The 17500-nt window shown below is 45.7% G+C and overlaps 1 protein-coding gene across 2 annotated transcripts in view; it reads left to right on the top strand.

The window, feature by feature from the left end:
* The window catches only part of slc4a3 (solute carrier family 4 member 3), a 114243-nt gene extending 100879 nt beyond the window's left edge, over positions 1-13364 (top strand). For both annotated transcript variants that reach the window (XM_061918400.1, XM_061918401.1), the window contains one exon: positions 7347-13364. In XM_061918400.1, coding sequence (XP_061774384.1) covers positions 7347-7424 — 78 coding nt within the window. In that variant the 3' untranslated portion in view covers positions 7425-13364. The remainder of the gene's footprint in view (positions 1-7346) is intronic.
* Positions 13365-17500: the final 4136 nt, after the last annotated feature.

The following is a 17500-nucleotide window of genomic DNA, read 5'->3' as shown; positions in this document are numbered from 1 at the left end:
AGACATTTGTGTCAAAGGTTAGATTAGTCAGGCACATTTCCAATTGATCAAATACAAGAACCTTTTGTGTTGTCAAAGCAAATCTTATTAGTTTGCTTTTGGACTGCACTCTGGATTTTTTTTTTTTTCCTCCACTTTACGGGAAATAGACGTCACACTCTGTTTTGATTATTGTATTCCAAACTGTATGTTAGTCGAACAATTGTGTAATTTCTACCTCTAAATCAGGGCTTTCTTAATCGTTTTCTGTCATTGAAACGCATTAAAAGTGTCAGAGTTATTTGGTGTCGAACCCCAAGATGCAGATTAAGTGAGCAAACATGATTTTAATATAAATACTAAGACAAAACCAAACAAAGGGTTCAAACCAAAAGCGCGCACGTGGGTGGATAAAAAACAAAAGGCCTTTATCATAGAAGCTGACAAGAAACAAAAAGGAACTTTAGCGTGGAAGCCAGAGGATAACAAACAGAAAAACTGGAAATAGCTATGGCTAACAAAAACAGCTTACCGCTACGACGACCAGGACAAGATGTAGCACGACAGGTAATAGCTGAAATCAAAACGACACGACCAGAGCGACATGTGGCAACGACAATACAAATGACAAGACAATACAATGATCCGGCGACTGACACAAGACGAAGAGGGTACAAATAGGAGCGGGCTGATTGGCAACAGGTGTGGCCAGTTGCCAATCAACCGCAGCTGAGGAGGAACACAGCACTCAGGGAACAAGACAGGAAGCTGACAAAATAAGAGCACTGGACAGGAACTAAAGACAGGAGATACTAAACACAGACAAATGCAGAGGAAAACTAAAACATAGACAAACTGTCAGGGGAAAGCCTGACAAAAAGTCCTTAAGTGGATTTTGCGAAAATTTAATTAAATGGCATTAAAAAAGCATTATATTTTATGTTGCTACTATGGTACATTTTTAGTAGACTTTATACTTGTATTATCCTTTCCATCCTTTGTAACTGAGTGGAACAATTTCCCTTGTGGATCAAGGATAGGGGTGGGCAATATCGCAAATTTGGGAATCGATACAGATCGCCAATACCGATACCGGAAGTGTCGTCATCTGATGATGGGGGCGGGGGGGCTTCGGGGTTATCGATACTTTTGAAAAACAAATTTGTACTTTTGCCTTTAGTAATTAATTATGATTATAATAATAAACAAGTGGAGGAGTTCTAGTACGTAGGAGTCTTGTTCACGAGTGGGGGAAGAGTGGATCGATCGAAGCCGGATCTGTTTCCAGTGAGGGTTGGACTGCGCCAAGGCTGCCCTTTGTCACCGATTCTGTTCAGAACTTTTATGGACAGAATTTCTAGGCGCAGTCAAGGCGTTGAGGGGTTCCGGTTTGGTGGCTGCAGGATTAGGTCTCTGTTTTTTGCAGATGATGTGGTCCTGATGGCTTCATCCGGCCGGGATCTTCAGCTCTCACCCGGATCGGTCCACAGCCGAGTGTGAAGCAACCAGGATGAGAATCAGCACCTCCAAGTCTATGGTTCTCGCCCGGGAAAGGGTGGAGTGCCATCTACGGGTTGGGGAGGAGACCCTGCCCCAAGTGGAGGAGTTCAAGTACCTCGGAGTCTTGTTCACGAGTGAGAGAAGAGTGGATCGCGAGATCGACTTGCGGATCGGTGCAGCGTTTTCAGTAATGCGGACGTTGTACCGATCCGTTGTGGTGAAGAAGGAGCTGAGCCGGAAGGCAAAGCTCTCAGTTTACCGGTCGATCTACGTTCCCATCCTCACCTATGGTCATGAGCTTTGGGTCATGACCGAAAGGATAAGATCACGGGTACAAGCGGCCGAAATGAGTTTCCTCCGCCGTGTGGCGGGGCTCTCCCTTAGAGATAGGGTGAGAAGCTCTGCCATTCGGGAGGAACTCAAAGTAAAGCTGCTGCTCCTCCACATGGAGAGGAGCCAGATGAGGTGGTTCGGGCATCTGGTCAGGATGCTACCCGAACGCCTCCCTAGGACACGTCCAACCGGTAGGAGGCCACGGGGAAGACCCAGGACACGTTGGGAAGACTATGTCTCCCAGCTGGCCTCGGAACGCCTCGGGATCCCCCGGGAAGAGCTAGACGAAGTGGCTGGAGAGAGGGAAGTCTGGGTTTCCCTGCTTAGGCTGTTGCCCCCGCGATCCGACCTCGGATAAGCGGAAGAAGATGGATGGATATTAATACAACACAGGACAACGATTTAAGTCAAAAAATAAAATATTTCTTACAAAAGTAATATCAATAGCAATAAAGTAATGCAAATAAGGTGCAAACAACTACTGAACCTGGCTTGTCGCCTCAAAACACACAAACACTTAGGGTTAATAACAAAACTCTAGTTATTGAACAAAGTTGTAAACATGAACACCAAACAAAAGAACTGAGAAATTCAAATAAAAAAAGTAATGATATCAATTACAATAAAGTAAGTCGTGCAAATAAGCTGAAAACAAATACTGAACTTGGCTAGTTGCCTCAAGAACTTAAGTAAAAAATAAAACACTTGTTATTAAACAGTTGTAAAAATGAACACAAAACAAAAGAACTGAGAAATTCTTATCGTTATTGTAGTGCAATAAAATACTTTACAGTTTACAACCAAGACATTAAGTCGCACTGGAAACGCACGCGTGTGTGTGTGTGTGTGTGTGTGTGTGTGTGTGTGTGTGTGTGTGTCCGAGTGAACCTCGGAGCGAATTATACTGATGTGTTCATGTTAATTGTATTTATTTTATTTTATTTTGGGTTGAAGATGAATTTTTAAAGTGTTTTTAAATCTCCTTGGCGACCCATCACTAGTGAGGATTGTTGAGGAGCGCTGCGCTGACATTTTTTTTTAAATCGGAGTGATTTGCTTAATTTGGTATAAGCGGTACAAAATGGATGGATGGATGGATGGATGGTGAAGTATCGATACCATCACGCCGGTATCGATACGATACCGATACTCACCAGGTATCGATACGCCCAGCCCTAATCAAGGAAGTTTGTCTAAGTCCAAGTCTGAGTCTAACATAGCTCGGTTGGTAGAGTGGCCGTGCCAGCAACTTGAGGGATGCAGGTTCGATTCTCGCTTCCGCCATCCGAGTCACTGCCGTTGTGTCCTTGGCCAAGACATTTTACCCACCTGCTCCCAGTGCCACCCACACTGGTTTAAATGTAACTTAGGTATTGGGTTTCACAATGTAAAGCGCTTTGAGTCACTAGAGAAAAGCACTATATAAATATAATTCACTTCACTTCACTAAATATGATGTCCAGAGACGATATAACTTTTCATACAATTACAATTGGCAACAAAAAGACAACCAAACTTAACAAAAAAGTTTGAAATAATAAAAATCCTTCTTTAAACTATGAACTTGTTTTGGACGCAATTGAGCCATTTGATACTGAAAAATTCAATTAAGTACATTAATAAAATAAATACATAATTAACTCTGGAGCACAATACACACAACACTTAAACCTTAACAACAGAAATAAATGCAAAAATCCATGCTAATTTTTTCAGAAATAAAATGTCAGGATTAATGGCTACAGTGATACTGATAAATATACCATGATAAATGAAACCATGAATTGATTAACGTGGACCCCGACTTAAAAAAGTTGAAAAACTAACGCGCTGGTGAGCGACCGTGCTGTGATTTACGTCGTCGATTGTTTCCAGTTGTTCGTTTTCCGTTGTACTGTGCCAAAGAAAAACTAGTTTTGATTAGCTGACAGAAGAAAATACATCAAAATCAATCCATCCATCCATTTTCTTTCACTTATCCGAGGTCGGGTCACGGGGACAGCAGCCTAAGCAGAGAAGCCTAGACTTCCCTCTCCCCAACCAATTCGTCCAGCTCCTCCCGGGGGATCCCGAGGCGTTCCCAGGCCAGCCAGGAGACGTAGTGTGACAGACTTCTCAAGCCGTCGTGCGGGTTCCAAGGACCGTCAAGGAAGGACATAGCGACTTTTATACTTCTTTACTGTGTGACGGCCTCAAGCACAATACACAAAACACTTAAACTTTAAACACAACAAAAAATGCAAAAATCCATGCTGATTTTTTTTTTTTTTTTCAGAAATAAAATGTCAGGATTAATGGCTACAATGCGCACGTTTTGTAGTCCGTAGCTATCGAAGCAAGGTTTGACGCGTGCTGTGATTTACGTCGTCAATTGTTGCTAGTTGTTCGTTTTCCGTGGTACTGTGCCGAAGAAAACTAGTTTTGATTAGCTGACAGAAGAAAATACATCAAAATAAATCCATCCATCCATTTTCTTTCGCTTATCCGAGGTCGGGTCACGGGGACATCAGCCTAAGCAGAGAAGCCTAGACTTCCCTCTCATCAACCAATTCGTCCAGCTCCTCCCGGGGGATCCCGAGGCGTTCCCAGGCCAGCCGGGAGACATAGTGTGACAGACTTCTCAAGCCGTCGTGCGGGTTCCAAGGACAGTCAAGGAAGGACATAGCGACTTTTAGACTTCTTTACTGTGTGACGGTCGCAAGCACAATACACAAAACACTTAAACCTTAACAACAACAAAAAATGCAAAAATCCTTGCTGATTTTTTTTTTTTTCAGAAATAAAATGTCAGGAATCATGGCTACAATGCGCACGTTTTGTAGTCCGTAGCTATCGAAGCAAGGTTCGACGCATGATACTGATAAATATACCATGATAAATGATACCATGAATTGATTAACCTGGATCCCGACTTAAAAAAGTTGAAAAACTTACACGCTGGTGAGCGACCGTGCTGTGATTTACGTCGTCGATTGTTTCCAGTTGTTCGTTTTCCGTGGTACTGTGCCGAAGAAAACTAGTTTTGATTAGCTGACAGAAGAAAATACATCAAAATAAATCCATCCATCCATTTTCTTTCGCTTATCCGAGGTCGGGTCACGGGGACATCAGCCTAAGCAGAGAAGCCTAGACTTTCCTCTCCCCAACCAATTCGTCGAGCTCCTCCCGGGGGATCCCGAGGCGTTCCCGGGCCAGCCGGGAAACACAGTGTGACAGACTTCTCAAGCCGTCGTGCGGGTTCCAAGGACAGTCAAGGAAGGACATAGCGACTTTTAGACTTCTTTACTGTGTGACGGTCGCAAGCACAATACACAAAACACTTAAACCTTAACAACAACAAAAAATGCAAAAATCCATGCTGATTTTTTTTTTTTTCAGAAATAAAATGTCAGGAATCATGGCTACAATGCGCACATTTTGTAGTCCGTAGCTATCGAAGCAAGGTTCGACGCATGATACTGATAAATATACCATGATAAATGATACCATGCATTGATTAACCTGGATCCCGACTTAAAAAAGTTGAAAAACTTACACGCTGGTGAGCGACCGTGCTGTGATTTACGTCGTCGATTGTTTCCAGTTGTTCGTTTTCAGTGGCACTGTGCCGAAGAAAACTAGTTTTGATTAGCTGACAGAAGAAAATACATCAAAATAAATCCATCCATCCATTTTCTTTCGCTTATCCGAGGTCGGGTCACGGGGACAGCAGCCTAAGCAGAGAAGCCTAGACTTCCCTCTCCCCAAACAATTTGTCCAGCTCCTCCCGGGGGATCCCGAGGCGTTCCCGGGCCAGCCGGGAGACATAGTGTGACAGACTTCTCAAGCCGTCGTGCGGGTTCCAAGGACCGTCAAGGAAGGACATAGCCACTTTTAGACTTCTTTACTGTGTGACGGTCTCAAGCACAATACACAAAACACTTAAACCTTAACAACAACAAAAAATGCAAAAATCCATGCTGATATTTTTTTTTCAGAAATAAAATGTCAGGATTCATGGCTACAATGCGCACGTTTTGTAGTCCGTAGCTATCGAAGCAAGGTTCGACGCATGATACTGATAAATATACCATGATAAATGATACCATGAATTGATTAACGTGGACCCCGACTTAATAAAGTTGAAAAACTAACGCGCTGCTGAGCGACCGTGCTGTGATTTACGTCGTCGATTGTTTCCAGTTGTTCGTTTTCCGTGGTACTGTGCCCAAGAAAACTAGTTTTGATTAGCTGACAGAAGAAAATACATCAAAATCAATCCATCCATCCATTTTCTTTCGCTTATCCGAGGTCGGGTCACGGGGACAGCAGCCTAAGCAGAGAAGCCTAGACTTCCCTCTCCCCAACCAATTCGTCCAGCTCCTCCCGGGGGATCCCGAGGCGTTCCCGGGCCAGCCGGGAAACACAGTGTGACAGATTTCTCAAGCCGTCGTGCGGGTTCCATGGACCGTCAAGGAAGGACATAGCCACTTTTAGACTTCTTTACTCTGTGACGGTCTCAAGCACAATACACAAGACACTTAAACCTTAACAACAACATAAAATGCAAAAATCCCTGCTGATTTTTTTTTTTTCAGAGATAAAATGTCAGGATTCATGGCTACAATGCGCACGTTTTGTAGTGCGTAGCTATCGAAGCAAGGTTTGACGCGTGCTGTGATTTACGTCGTCAATTGTTGCCAGTTGTTCGTTTTCCGTGGTACCGTGCCCAAGAAAACTAGTTTTGATTAGCTGACAGAAGAAGATACATCAAAATAAATCCATCCATCCATTTTCTTTCGCTTATCCGAGGTCGGGTCACGGGGACAGCAGCCTAAGCAGAGAAGCCTAGACATCCCTCTCCCCAACCAATTCGTCCAGCTCCTCCCGGGGGATCCCGAGGCGTTCCCAGGCCAGCCGGGAGACATAGTGTGACAGACTTCTCAAGCCGTCGTGCGGGTTCCAAGGACCGTCAAGGAAGGACATAGCGAATTTTAGACTTCTTTACTGTGTGACGGTCTCAAGGTCCTTTTTTTTTTTTTTTTTTTTTCTTTGTCATGAAAAGGGGACGTTTTTGTCATGAAAAAGGGAGGTTTTTGTGGTTGGTGCACTAATTGTAAGTGTATATTGTGCTTTTTATGTTGATTTAATAGAAGAAAAAAATATATATATATATATTTATTTATTATTTTTTTTAATCATCCAAAGACATGCACCTGGGGATAGGTTGAGTGGCAACACTAAATTGGCCCTAGTGTATGAATGTGAGTGTGAATGTTGTCCGTCTATCTGTGTTGCCCCTGCGATGAGGTGGCGACTTGTCCAGGGTGTACCCCGCCTTCCGCCCGATTGTAGCTGAGATAGGCGCCAGTGCCCCCCGCGACCCCTAAAGGGAATAAGCGGTAGAAAATGGATGGATGGATTTTTTTTTTTTTTTTTAATAAAAAATACTTCTGCGGCCCGGTAGTTGGGGACCACTGCCCCAGGGGACCCGCCCCACTATTTGAGAAGGACTCTTCCAAACAAACCTATTGATGAGTGTTTTTTTTCCACAGCTGGACTGCGACGAAGATTCTCCCAACTTCAATGAAGACGGACGAGATGAGTACAACGAGATTCACATGCTGGTGTAGAACCGAACGAGCCGAAAAGAGCATCTTCCTTTTAACGTTTTGACTCCAAATCTTTGGCAGTGACATTTATTTAATCTCTGGGTCCAATGGGCGAAAAAGTATTTAGAAAAAAATGTATTTGTAAGATAGATTTATATTAATATTTTCTATTTTATGATGAGAATATACTTATTGTGTGCATAGCTCAGATAAATATGTTTATCCCTTTAATTATTACTCTGCAGGCTTTGGGCACGTGTGCAATGGTGATGTCACCTCTTAGGGCGTACTCTTACCTTACTCTTATTTATTTATTTTTCTCCCTGATATTGTTACAAGCCGGGAGGAAATGATACGTTGTCGTTACGTGCGTGAAATGTACAGATAGTAAACTTCGTTTTTTTCCCAAAATTTACAAAGCCATTCCCAATATCGTGCTGGGACTAACGCGCTGGTGAGGGACCGTGCTGTGATTTACGTCGTCGATTGTTTCCAGTTGTTCGTTTTCCGTGGTACTGTGCCGAAGAAAACTAGTTTTTATTAGCTGACAGAATACATCAAAATCAATCCATCCATCCATTTTCTTTCGCTTATCCGAGGTCGGGTCGCGGGGGCAGCAGCCTAAGCACAGAAGCCCAGACTTCCCTCTCCCCAGCCACTTCGTCCAGCTCCTCCCGAGGGATCCCGAGGCGGTCCCAGGCCTTCTCAAGCCGCCGTGAGGGTTCCAAGGACCGTCAAGGAAGGACATAGCAACATTTAGACGTCTTTGCTGTGTGACGGTCTCAAGCCAACGTGCGGGTTCCGAGAACCACCAAGCACAGACATTCGCTCGCAGGTGTAGACTTCTTTATTTTTACAAAGTAAACAAGTCTTTTGCGGGTTGCTGCTCGCTCCTCCGTGTAGCTTTTCAGCCGTCCACGTCGCTTCTGTCTGCCCCTTGCTCGCGCTCTCTTCCTCGTTGCATGCGCTGTTTGTTCTCTCGTGTCTCCTTCTCGTTTCTTCCTCGTTTCTCCACCACTCTCCCCCACGTTTACAGCTGCCGCCCCTTTTAACAGTGCGAGAGGATTCATTAGGTGTGTCCAGGTACGCGATCCACGCACCTGATCTCGCTTGTGGCGTCGCTCCCGGCATGCCCCGCCTCGCCGCTCGCTCGCCGTCTCCGCCTCCTCGCTGTCATCTTTCGGCAGCTCTGTCGGACCGTCGGCTCCGCCTCTCCCCAACTGCTTTTCAGCAGCTCCGTCTGCCGCTCGCTCTTCCGCTTGCCTTTCGGCTTTGGGCTTCGTCGCCTCTTTCGCGATCTCAGTCTCTCTCCCTCTGGCTCCTTCTCGTCTCCCGGCCTCTCTCTCTCTGACGTTCACGGCTGTCACCCTTTTACACAGTGCGAGAGGATTACTTAATTGTCCCCAGGTGCGCGATCCACGCACCTGATGTCGATTGCGGCGTCGCTTCCGCCTCGCCACTCGCTCGCCGTCCACGCCTCCTCGCCGCCATCTTGGGCTGGGCTATGGTGTGCCCTGCCTTGCTGTTGGACTGCCGGCTCCGCCCCTCAACACATAGTCGTCCCAATGTGTCCTGGGTCTTCCTCGTGGCCTCCTGCCATAGGGAGGCGTTCGGGTGGCATCCTGACCAGATGCCCGAACCACCTCATCTGGCTCCTCTCGATGTGGAGGAGCAGCGGCTTTACGTTGAGTTCCTCCCGGATGGCAGAGCTTCTCACCCTATCTCTAAGGGAGAGCCCCGCTCATTTCGGCCGCTTGTACCCGTGATATTGTCCTTTCGGTCATATCCCAAAGCTCATGACCATCAGTTGAGGATGGGAACGTAGATCCACCAGTAAACTGAGAGCTTTGCCTTCCGGCTCAGCTCCTTCTTCACCACAACGGATCGGTACAGCGTCCGCATTACTTAAAACGCCACACCGATCCGCAAGTCGATCTCGCGATCCACTCTTCTCTCACTCGTGAACAAGACTCCGAGGTACTTGAACTCCTCCACTTGGGGCAGGGTCTCCTCCCCTACCCGTAGATGGCACTCCACTCTTTCCCGGGCGAGAACCATAGACTTGGAGGTGCTGATTCTCATCCCGGTTGCTTCACACTCGGCTGCGAACCGATCCGGGTGAGAGCTGAAGATCCCGGCCAGATGAATCCATCAGGACCACATCATCTGCAAAGAGCAGAGACCTAATCCTGCAGCCACCAAACCGGAACCCCTCAACGCCTTGACTGCGCCTAGAAATTCTGTCCATAAAAGTTCTGAACAGAATCGGTGACAAAGGGCAGCCTTGGCGCAGTCCAACCCTCACTGGAAACAGGTCCGGCTTACCGGCTCTGACTCTGATCATACAGGGAGCGGACCACCACAATCAGAAAGTCCGATACCTCAAACTCTCTGAGCACTCCCCACAGGACTTCCCGAGGGACACGGTCGAATGCCTACTTTAAGTCCACAAAGTACACGTAGACTGGTTGGGCAAACTCCCATGCACCCTCAAGGACCCTGCCCAGAGTATAGAGCTGGTCCACAGTTCCGCGAACAGGCCGAAAACCACACTGAATCCAAAGTTCGACTATCCGGTGTAGCCTCCTCTCCAGTACACCTGAATAAACCTTACCGGGAAGGCTGAGGAGTGTGATCCCACGATGGTTGGAACAGACCCTCCAGTTCCTCTTCTTAAAGAGAGGAACCACCTCCCCGGTCTGCCATCCAAATCAAATGTCTACGAAATGTACAAAAACTGGGTAATAGTGCCCCCTGGACCTTAGCTTTCGGGAAATGGTGCCCCCAAAACCTTATAGTTGACTATGCCTGGTATATAGGATGGGGTACCGAATTTGACACTTTTATAGGTACCGACCGGATTACACTATATTGACAAAAGTATTTGGCCACCTGCCTTGACTCACATATGAACTTGAAGTGCAATCCCATTCCTAACCCATAGGGTTCAATATGATGCCGGTCCACCTTTTGCAGCTATTACAACTTCAACTCTTCTGGGAAGGCTGTCCACAATGTGTGCTTGTAGGAATTTTTCACCGTTCTTCCAATAGCGCATTGGTGAGGTCACACCAATCGAGAAGGCCTGGCTCTCAGTCTCCGTTCCAATTCATCCCAAAGGTGTTCCGTCGGGTTCAGGTCAGGACTCTGTGCAAGCCAGTCAAGTTCATCCACACCAGACTCTGTCAGTCATCCATGTTTTTAGGGACCTTGTCATGTTGGAAGATTAAGGGGCCCGCTCAAGGTTGGGTGCATGGAATTATCCAAAATGTTTTGGCATACTGGAGCATTCAAAGATCCTTTCATTGGAACTACGGGGCCAAGCCCAACTCCTGGAAAAACAACCCCACACCATAATTTCTCCTCCACCAAATATCACATTCGGCACAATGCAGTACGAAATGTAGCGTTCTCCTGGCAACCTCCCAACCCAGACTGGTCCATCAGATTGCGAACTGGAAAAACGTGATTCTCAACTCAAGAGAAGGCGTTTCCACTGCTCTGGAGTTCATTGGCGACGTGCTTTACACCACTGCATCCCACGTTTTGCGTCAGACTTGGTGATGTATGGCTTAGATTCAGCTGCCCGGCCATGGAAACCCATTCCATGAAACTCCCTGCGTACTGTACGTGGGCTAATTGGAAGGTCACATGCAGTAACTGAAAGTCGGCGACCTTTTTGCACTATGCGCTTCAGCATCCGCTGACTCCTCTCTGTCAGTTTACGTGGCCTACCACTCTGCGGCTGAGTTGCTGTTGTTCCCAAATTCTTCCATTTTCTTATAATAAAGCCGACAGTTGACTTTGGAATATTTAGGAGCGACCAGATTTGTTACACAGGTGGCATCCTATGACAGTTCCACGCTGGAAATCACTGAAAGTGGCCTGTTCTTTCACAAATGTTTGTAAAAACAGTCTCCATGCCTAAGCGCTTGATTTTATACACCGGGCCAAGTGATTAGAACACCTGATTCTGATCATTTGGATGGGTGGCCAAATACTTTTGGCAATATGGTTTATGTCGGTACTACCGGGTACTAATTCCCTCCAAATGAATCATTACCATATTTTGACACCTGTATTGCACGTGACGTCACGTCCGGTTGAAAACAGGCAGTAAGTAAGGCTCCATGTTTCAAAATGCGCTAGCTCAATGCTAATTTACATTGGATATGCCATATACATGCTATCGATTAGCATGAGCGATTTTGCATGGCAATTTTAACACTTCTAAATTTGTCGATCAAAACGACAACTAATATGTACGTTACCATCGAGAAGGTGTTGTGTATTAAAAGTACAATACTCTGAACGACTCTTGCCGTCGTCATGCGGGTTCCACGGACCATCAAGGAAGGACACTTCTTTCGAGCAGGTTTGACTCTTGTTTATTTTGCAATAAAGCTTTGTCTTCAGGTCGGATCGCTTTTCAGCTGCTCCTCTCCAATGCTCGCTCACGGGCCGCTTTTGAGCCGCCGTCGTCGCTCTTTGCTTCCGCTCCTCGGTCGCTGCTGCGGGCTCTCCTCCTTCTGCCCCGATCTCTCCTCCTTCTCCCCTTTTATACATCGTGAAGAGAAATGAATGTGTCCATGTGCACGACCCACGCACCTGATCCCGTCTGCGGTGTCGCTCCCGGCACGCCCCGCCTCTCCGTTCGGTCGTCATCTCCGCCTCCTCGTCGCCATCTTGGGTCAGGCTCCAGCGTGCCCTGCCGCTCCGTCGGACCGTTGGCTCCGCCCCTCCACAAATACTTATATATAAACACTTGCAATAAACTAAAAAAGTTAGCATATCCGATGGAAAGCGCTGAACAGTAAAGCTCCACGTTTCAAAATGCGTTAGCTCGATGCTAATTTACATTGAATATGCCATATACACGCTACCGATTAGCATAATCATCTTCATTTGTGCGCTTTAATAGGGTGCTAGATTTTGGGCGTCAAGTGGGCCAAAGCGTGGTTCGAGGAATCTGGTTTTTGACCTGTTCAGGACTACCAAAATTGATGATTGTGAGTGAAATTGTGACAAAATGATTTTCTTGTATTTATCAAGAGTCAACAGAATGGTAGGTTTTGTTCGAAGCTATTAGGAATTGTCCCTAATTCCTAACAAAACAACAACAATTCTGTCTACTGTAGATTAGCTTCTTCTTTACCTTTTTCTTCGATTGCAATTGTGCGCAAATAAGAGATTTAGTGTCTTTGTACAGACTTATAGCACTTTGACTTGTAACCTGTCTCTGCCAGCCAAGCTCCCTGGCGAAGAAGTCACCAAAACCTTCCTTTTTTATTGATTTATTTACATTATTCTTTCTTTTGTTAATATGAAGAGTTCTACAAAAAGGTCATTCCTAGAAGCGCATCGCTTAAGTATCAGGAACCAACTTTTAAAATAAACATCCAAAATCTAGCCACCCAATACCCATTTAAAATGTCATACTGTCAGGTTCAAACACCGAACCGTCTATTAAACAGGACAAGAAGCAAGGAATCAAACAGAGGCGTAATTCAATTTAGCTCATGAAGAGAGCGCGTGGACCCGCGCCTTCATTCAGTGTCACCCCACGCTCTGAGGAAAAAGTTCCACTCCCTGATTATAGCTGCACTGGATCATGAACAGTTAAAACAAAAGGTGCTTGGAGTGGTGTCAGGTTTGCCCCCTCTCTGCTCGTAGATTAAATAGGACCTTCCCGTGTCTGTCCAGATCTGAGAAACCGACACCTCTACGGCGCATCCCATCGCACACAGTGGAGATTTCCAAGCTGTCCCTCTTTTGCTTGATAAGATCAAAGATAGCTTTGTAAAGCACCAGTTTATAGTAACCACAGGCTGTAGGACAACCTGAACTGCAAGCAAAGAAGTTGTGTGATAACTTGTCTACAATTATTCTGACTCATATCAATCTACCAACAGGTTGATTTATAAAGAAGGAAGCTTTGAATCCAACAAATCAGTCTCGAAATCGTATTATTCACATTTGATTAAAAAGTTGATTTCGTGTAGAACAGGCCTGGGCAATTTTTTTGACTAAATTTAGAGAAAAAAAATGTGCCTGGGTGCCAGTGTATCTAATTTTTAGGAACACTAATACAAAACCTCACAATAATGTCTGATTGAATGCTAAAAACTTTATGACAGACCGCCTTAAAAAAACGGGATGGAATTTTAAAAATTTTTACTGAATGAGACACCCAGAATGTACATGAAAATAAAGAACGTGGTTGTAACAGGACTCCCTCCTCCGGGTTCCTCCGACCACCAAAGACGGACAAGACGGCGGGCAGTTTGTGACTTTGTTTATTTCACCAAATAAAACTTCTCCTTTCGCCGGGTCGCTTTTCAGCTCCGCCTCCAACTGCTCGCTCTGCCGTTTGCTTTCGCTCTTCATCCGCCGGTTTTCATCGCTGCAGGTCCGCCGGCCACGCCTCCCCGCCTTTTTGAGAAAAAAATGTCTGGGGGCCGATATATCTGATTTTTCGGGACATAATAATAAACCTCACAATAATGTCTGATTGAATGCTAAAAACGTTATGACAGACTGCCTTAAAACGGAGCGGAATTTTAAGTTTTTTACTGAATGTAACACCCAGATGTACAAGAATGTGGGGTCTACAATATTAACTATAAACGATAAAACACTGAATATTGACAACATATGAACGTCACCCCTCCTCTCGAGCTTTTCAGCTCCACGTCGTCGTCTGCTTCTCACTCTCGGTCGCGTTCCCTCTTCATCCGCCAGTTCTCCAACTCCTTCTGCCTCGGGATTACGGAATTGTGCCCAGCTGGGCGATCCACGCACCTGATGTCCATTTCGGAGCCGGTTCCGGGCGCGCCTTGCCTTGCCTCTCCTCGCTGCAGGTCCGCCGGCCACGCCTCCTCGCCGCCATCTAGGAGTTGACCCCGGCGTGTCCTGCCTCGCTGCAGGTCCGCCGGCCACGCCTCCTCAGAGTGGGGTTTACAATATTAACTACGAACGATAAAATACTGAATATTGACAACATATGAACGTCACACCCCGTCTCGATCGACAACTTTGCAATTAAACGAAATGCAACAAAAATGCAACAAAACAGCGAAATATGAACACATAGGGTTAAAAAAACACACCTACAATCTGATATATCATTAAGCTTTAGAGCAGACCGGGGCGATTATTTTGACCCGTTCTTCATCCGCCGGTTCTCCAACTCCTTCTGCCTCGTCCTCCAGTGACAGGGGATTACAGAATTGTGCCCAGCTGGGCGATCCACGCACCTGATGTCCATTTCGGAGCCGGTTACGGGCATGCCTCGCCTCGCTGCAGGTCTGCCGGCCACGCCTCCTCACAGTGGGGTTTACAATATTAACTACGAACGATAAAACACTGAATATTGACAACATATGAACGTCACCCTTCCTCATGATCGACAACTTTGCAATTAAGCGAAACGCAACAAAAATGCAACAAAACAGCAAAATATGAACGCATAGGGTTAAAAAAACACACCTACAATCTGATACATCATTAAGCTTCAGAGCAGACCGGGGCGATTATTTTGACCCGGGGGGGCGGGGGGGTTAAAATTCTGAGAAAAAAACGTGTCTGCGGGCCAATATATCAGTTTGTGACTTTGTTTTATTTTTCCAAATAAAGCTTCTCCTTTCACCGGGTCGCTTTTCAGCTCCGCCTCCAACTGCTCGCCATGCCGTTTGCTTTCGCTCTTCATCCGCCGGTTGTCCAACTCCTTCTGCCTCGTCCTCCAGTGACAGGGGATTACAGAATTGTGCCCAGCTGGGCGATCCACGCACCTGATGTCCATTTCGGAGCGGGTTACGGGCGTGCCTCGCCTCGCTGCAGGTCTGCCGGCCACGCCTCCTCACAGTGGGGTTTACAATATTAATTACGGACGATAAATCACTGAATATTGACAACATATGAACGTCACCCCTCCTCATGATCGAAAACTTTGCAATTAAGCGAAACGCAACAAAAATGCAACACACAGCAAAATATGAACGCAAAGGGTTAAAAAAACACACCTACTATCTGATATATCATTAAAATTTAGAGCAGGCCGGGGCGATTATTTTGACCCGGGGGGGGCGGGGGGTTTAAAATTTTGAGAAAAAAACGTGTCTGCGGTTCAATATATCAGTTTGTGACTTTGTTTTATTTTTCCAAATAAAGCTTCTCCTTTCACCGGGTCGCTTTTCAGCTCCGCCTCCAACTGCTCGCCATGCCGTTTGCTTTCGCTCTTCATCCGCCGGTTGTCCAACTCCTTCTGCCTCGTCCTCCAGTGACAGGGGATTACAGAATTGTGCCCAGCTGGGCGATCCACGCACCTGATGTCCATTTCGGAGCGGGTTACGGGCGTGCCTCGCCTCGCTGCAGGTCCGCCGGCCACGCCTCCTCACAGTGGGGTTTACAATATTAACTACGAACGATAAAATACTGAATATTGACAACATATGAACGTCACACCCCCTCTCGATCGACATCTTTGCAATCAAGAGGAACACAACAAAAATGCAACAAAACAGCGAAATATGAACGCGACGGGTTTAAAAAAAACACCTACATTTTGATACATCACTAAGCTTTGGTACTTTGTCGTAAACACTCTGTGGAAACGCTCCCCACCCACACTGCTTGGTGCCTCGTCTGAGCAATTGTATTACCATAGAAACTAGTATATCATGCAAAAGTGCAGATTCCATCCATAGAAACACTTAAAAAGTTTGAAAACATCACTGCACAACATAATGGTTGCTACAGTTTTTATCTTAAAAATCCCCCTCAAAATTTTTTAGGAATGTCCGGCGGGCCAGAGTAAAAAGATTAACGGGCCCTCGGGTCTTAATTTGCCCAGGTCTGATCGAAAACAAACACACAACATGAACGTCCTCTTTCAACCTCGTTATTGTCAATCTTGTTTTCTCCGTTTTATTCCTCACGCGATATCTGACCGTTGGTAACGTTTCAGCCAGAAAGGAGTTTATCCGCTAAAAACGTGTTTGGCGCGGATATGAAAGGATATTACGTAGTTTGACCCACTTCCAGTACACTTATCACATGTGTCATGAATAATATCACCGAGCGCTTCAGCTGAAAAAAAACACCAAAAAAAAAAACGCGGAGAAACTAAACAAACGCACGTGTACCGAACAGGCCGGGGAGCAGTGTTGGCAGGACATGGGAATGATGTATTGTATAGTATGACTGTAAATTTGAATGTAGCATCTGTGTTAGTCGTTGGTTGCGACCACCAGTCTTGCGAGCCTGCTATAGAATTCAAATCACCTTTTTACCGCGTACAAGTCCGCACCGTTTTGCATGAAGCTCACATTTTTATGTCGACAGACATTCTTAACAATGGCGATACGAGAGTGTCTGTGTGTCTAAAACAAGCAGGATGTGGAAGGCACCACAAAGTGAAGCATTCGCCTTCTGTGTTTTTTTTTTTGGGTCAGGTTTTTTAAGCACAACGAGCGTGTTTTGATAGCTGGTAAAAAGCACGGATCACGCCGTGGACGTACATGAACTCGGCCCACGTGATCGAAGACATTTTTTTCTGGCGAAGGCGATGGCGTTCATTTACCGGGGAACCCGTTTATGCCGACGCGACTCGGACTATTGAACGGTTTCCCGTTTGTGCATGTTTTTATTGCGATTATTCTGTTTCCCTAATCAATGTTCTACTTAGGGTTAGGAGTTATTACAAACCCCGTTTCCATAAGAGTTGGGAAATTGTGTAAATATAAACAGAATACAATGATTTGCAAATCCTTTTCAACCCATATTCACTTGAATATGCTACAAAGACAACATATTTGATGTTCAAACTCGCAAATAATAATTAACTTAGAATTTCATGGCTGGAACACGTGCCAAAGTAATTGGGAAAGGGCATGTTCACCACTGTGTTACATCACCTTTTCTTTTAACAACACTCAATAAACGTTTGGGAACTGAGGAAACCAATTGTTGAAGCTTTGAAAGTGGAATTCTTTCCCATTCTTGTTTTATCGTAGAGCTTCAGTCGTTCAACAGTCCGGGGTCTCCGCTGTCGTATTTTACGCTTCATAATGCACCACACATTTTCGATGGGAGACAGG

Source organism: Nerophis ophidion, linkage group LG13 (genome assembly GCF_033978795.1).
Source record: "Nerophis ophidion isolate RoL-2023_Sa linkage group LG13, RoL_Noph_v1.0, whole genome shotgun sequence".
NCBI classification, from domain to species: Eukaryota; Metazoa; Chordata; class Actinopteri; order Syngnathiformes; family Syngnathidae; genus Nerophis; species Nerophis ophidion.
The sequence above is the reverse complement of the archived record's forward strand: the minus strand, read 5'-3'. Positions and strand labels throughout refer to the sequence as shown.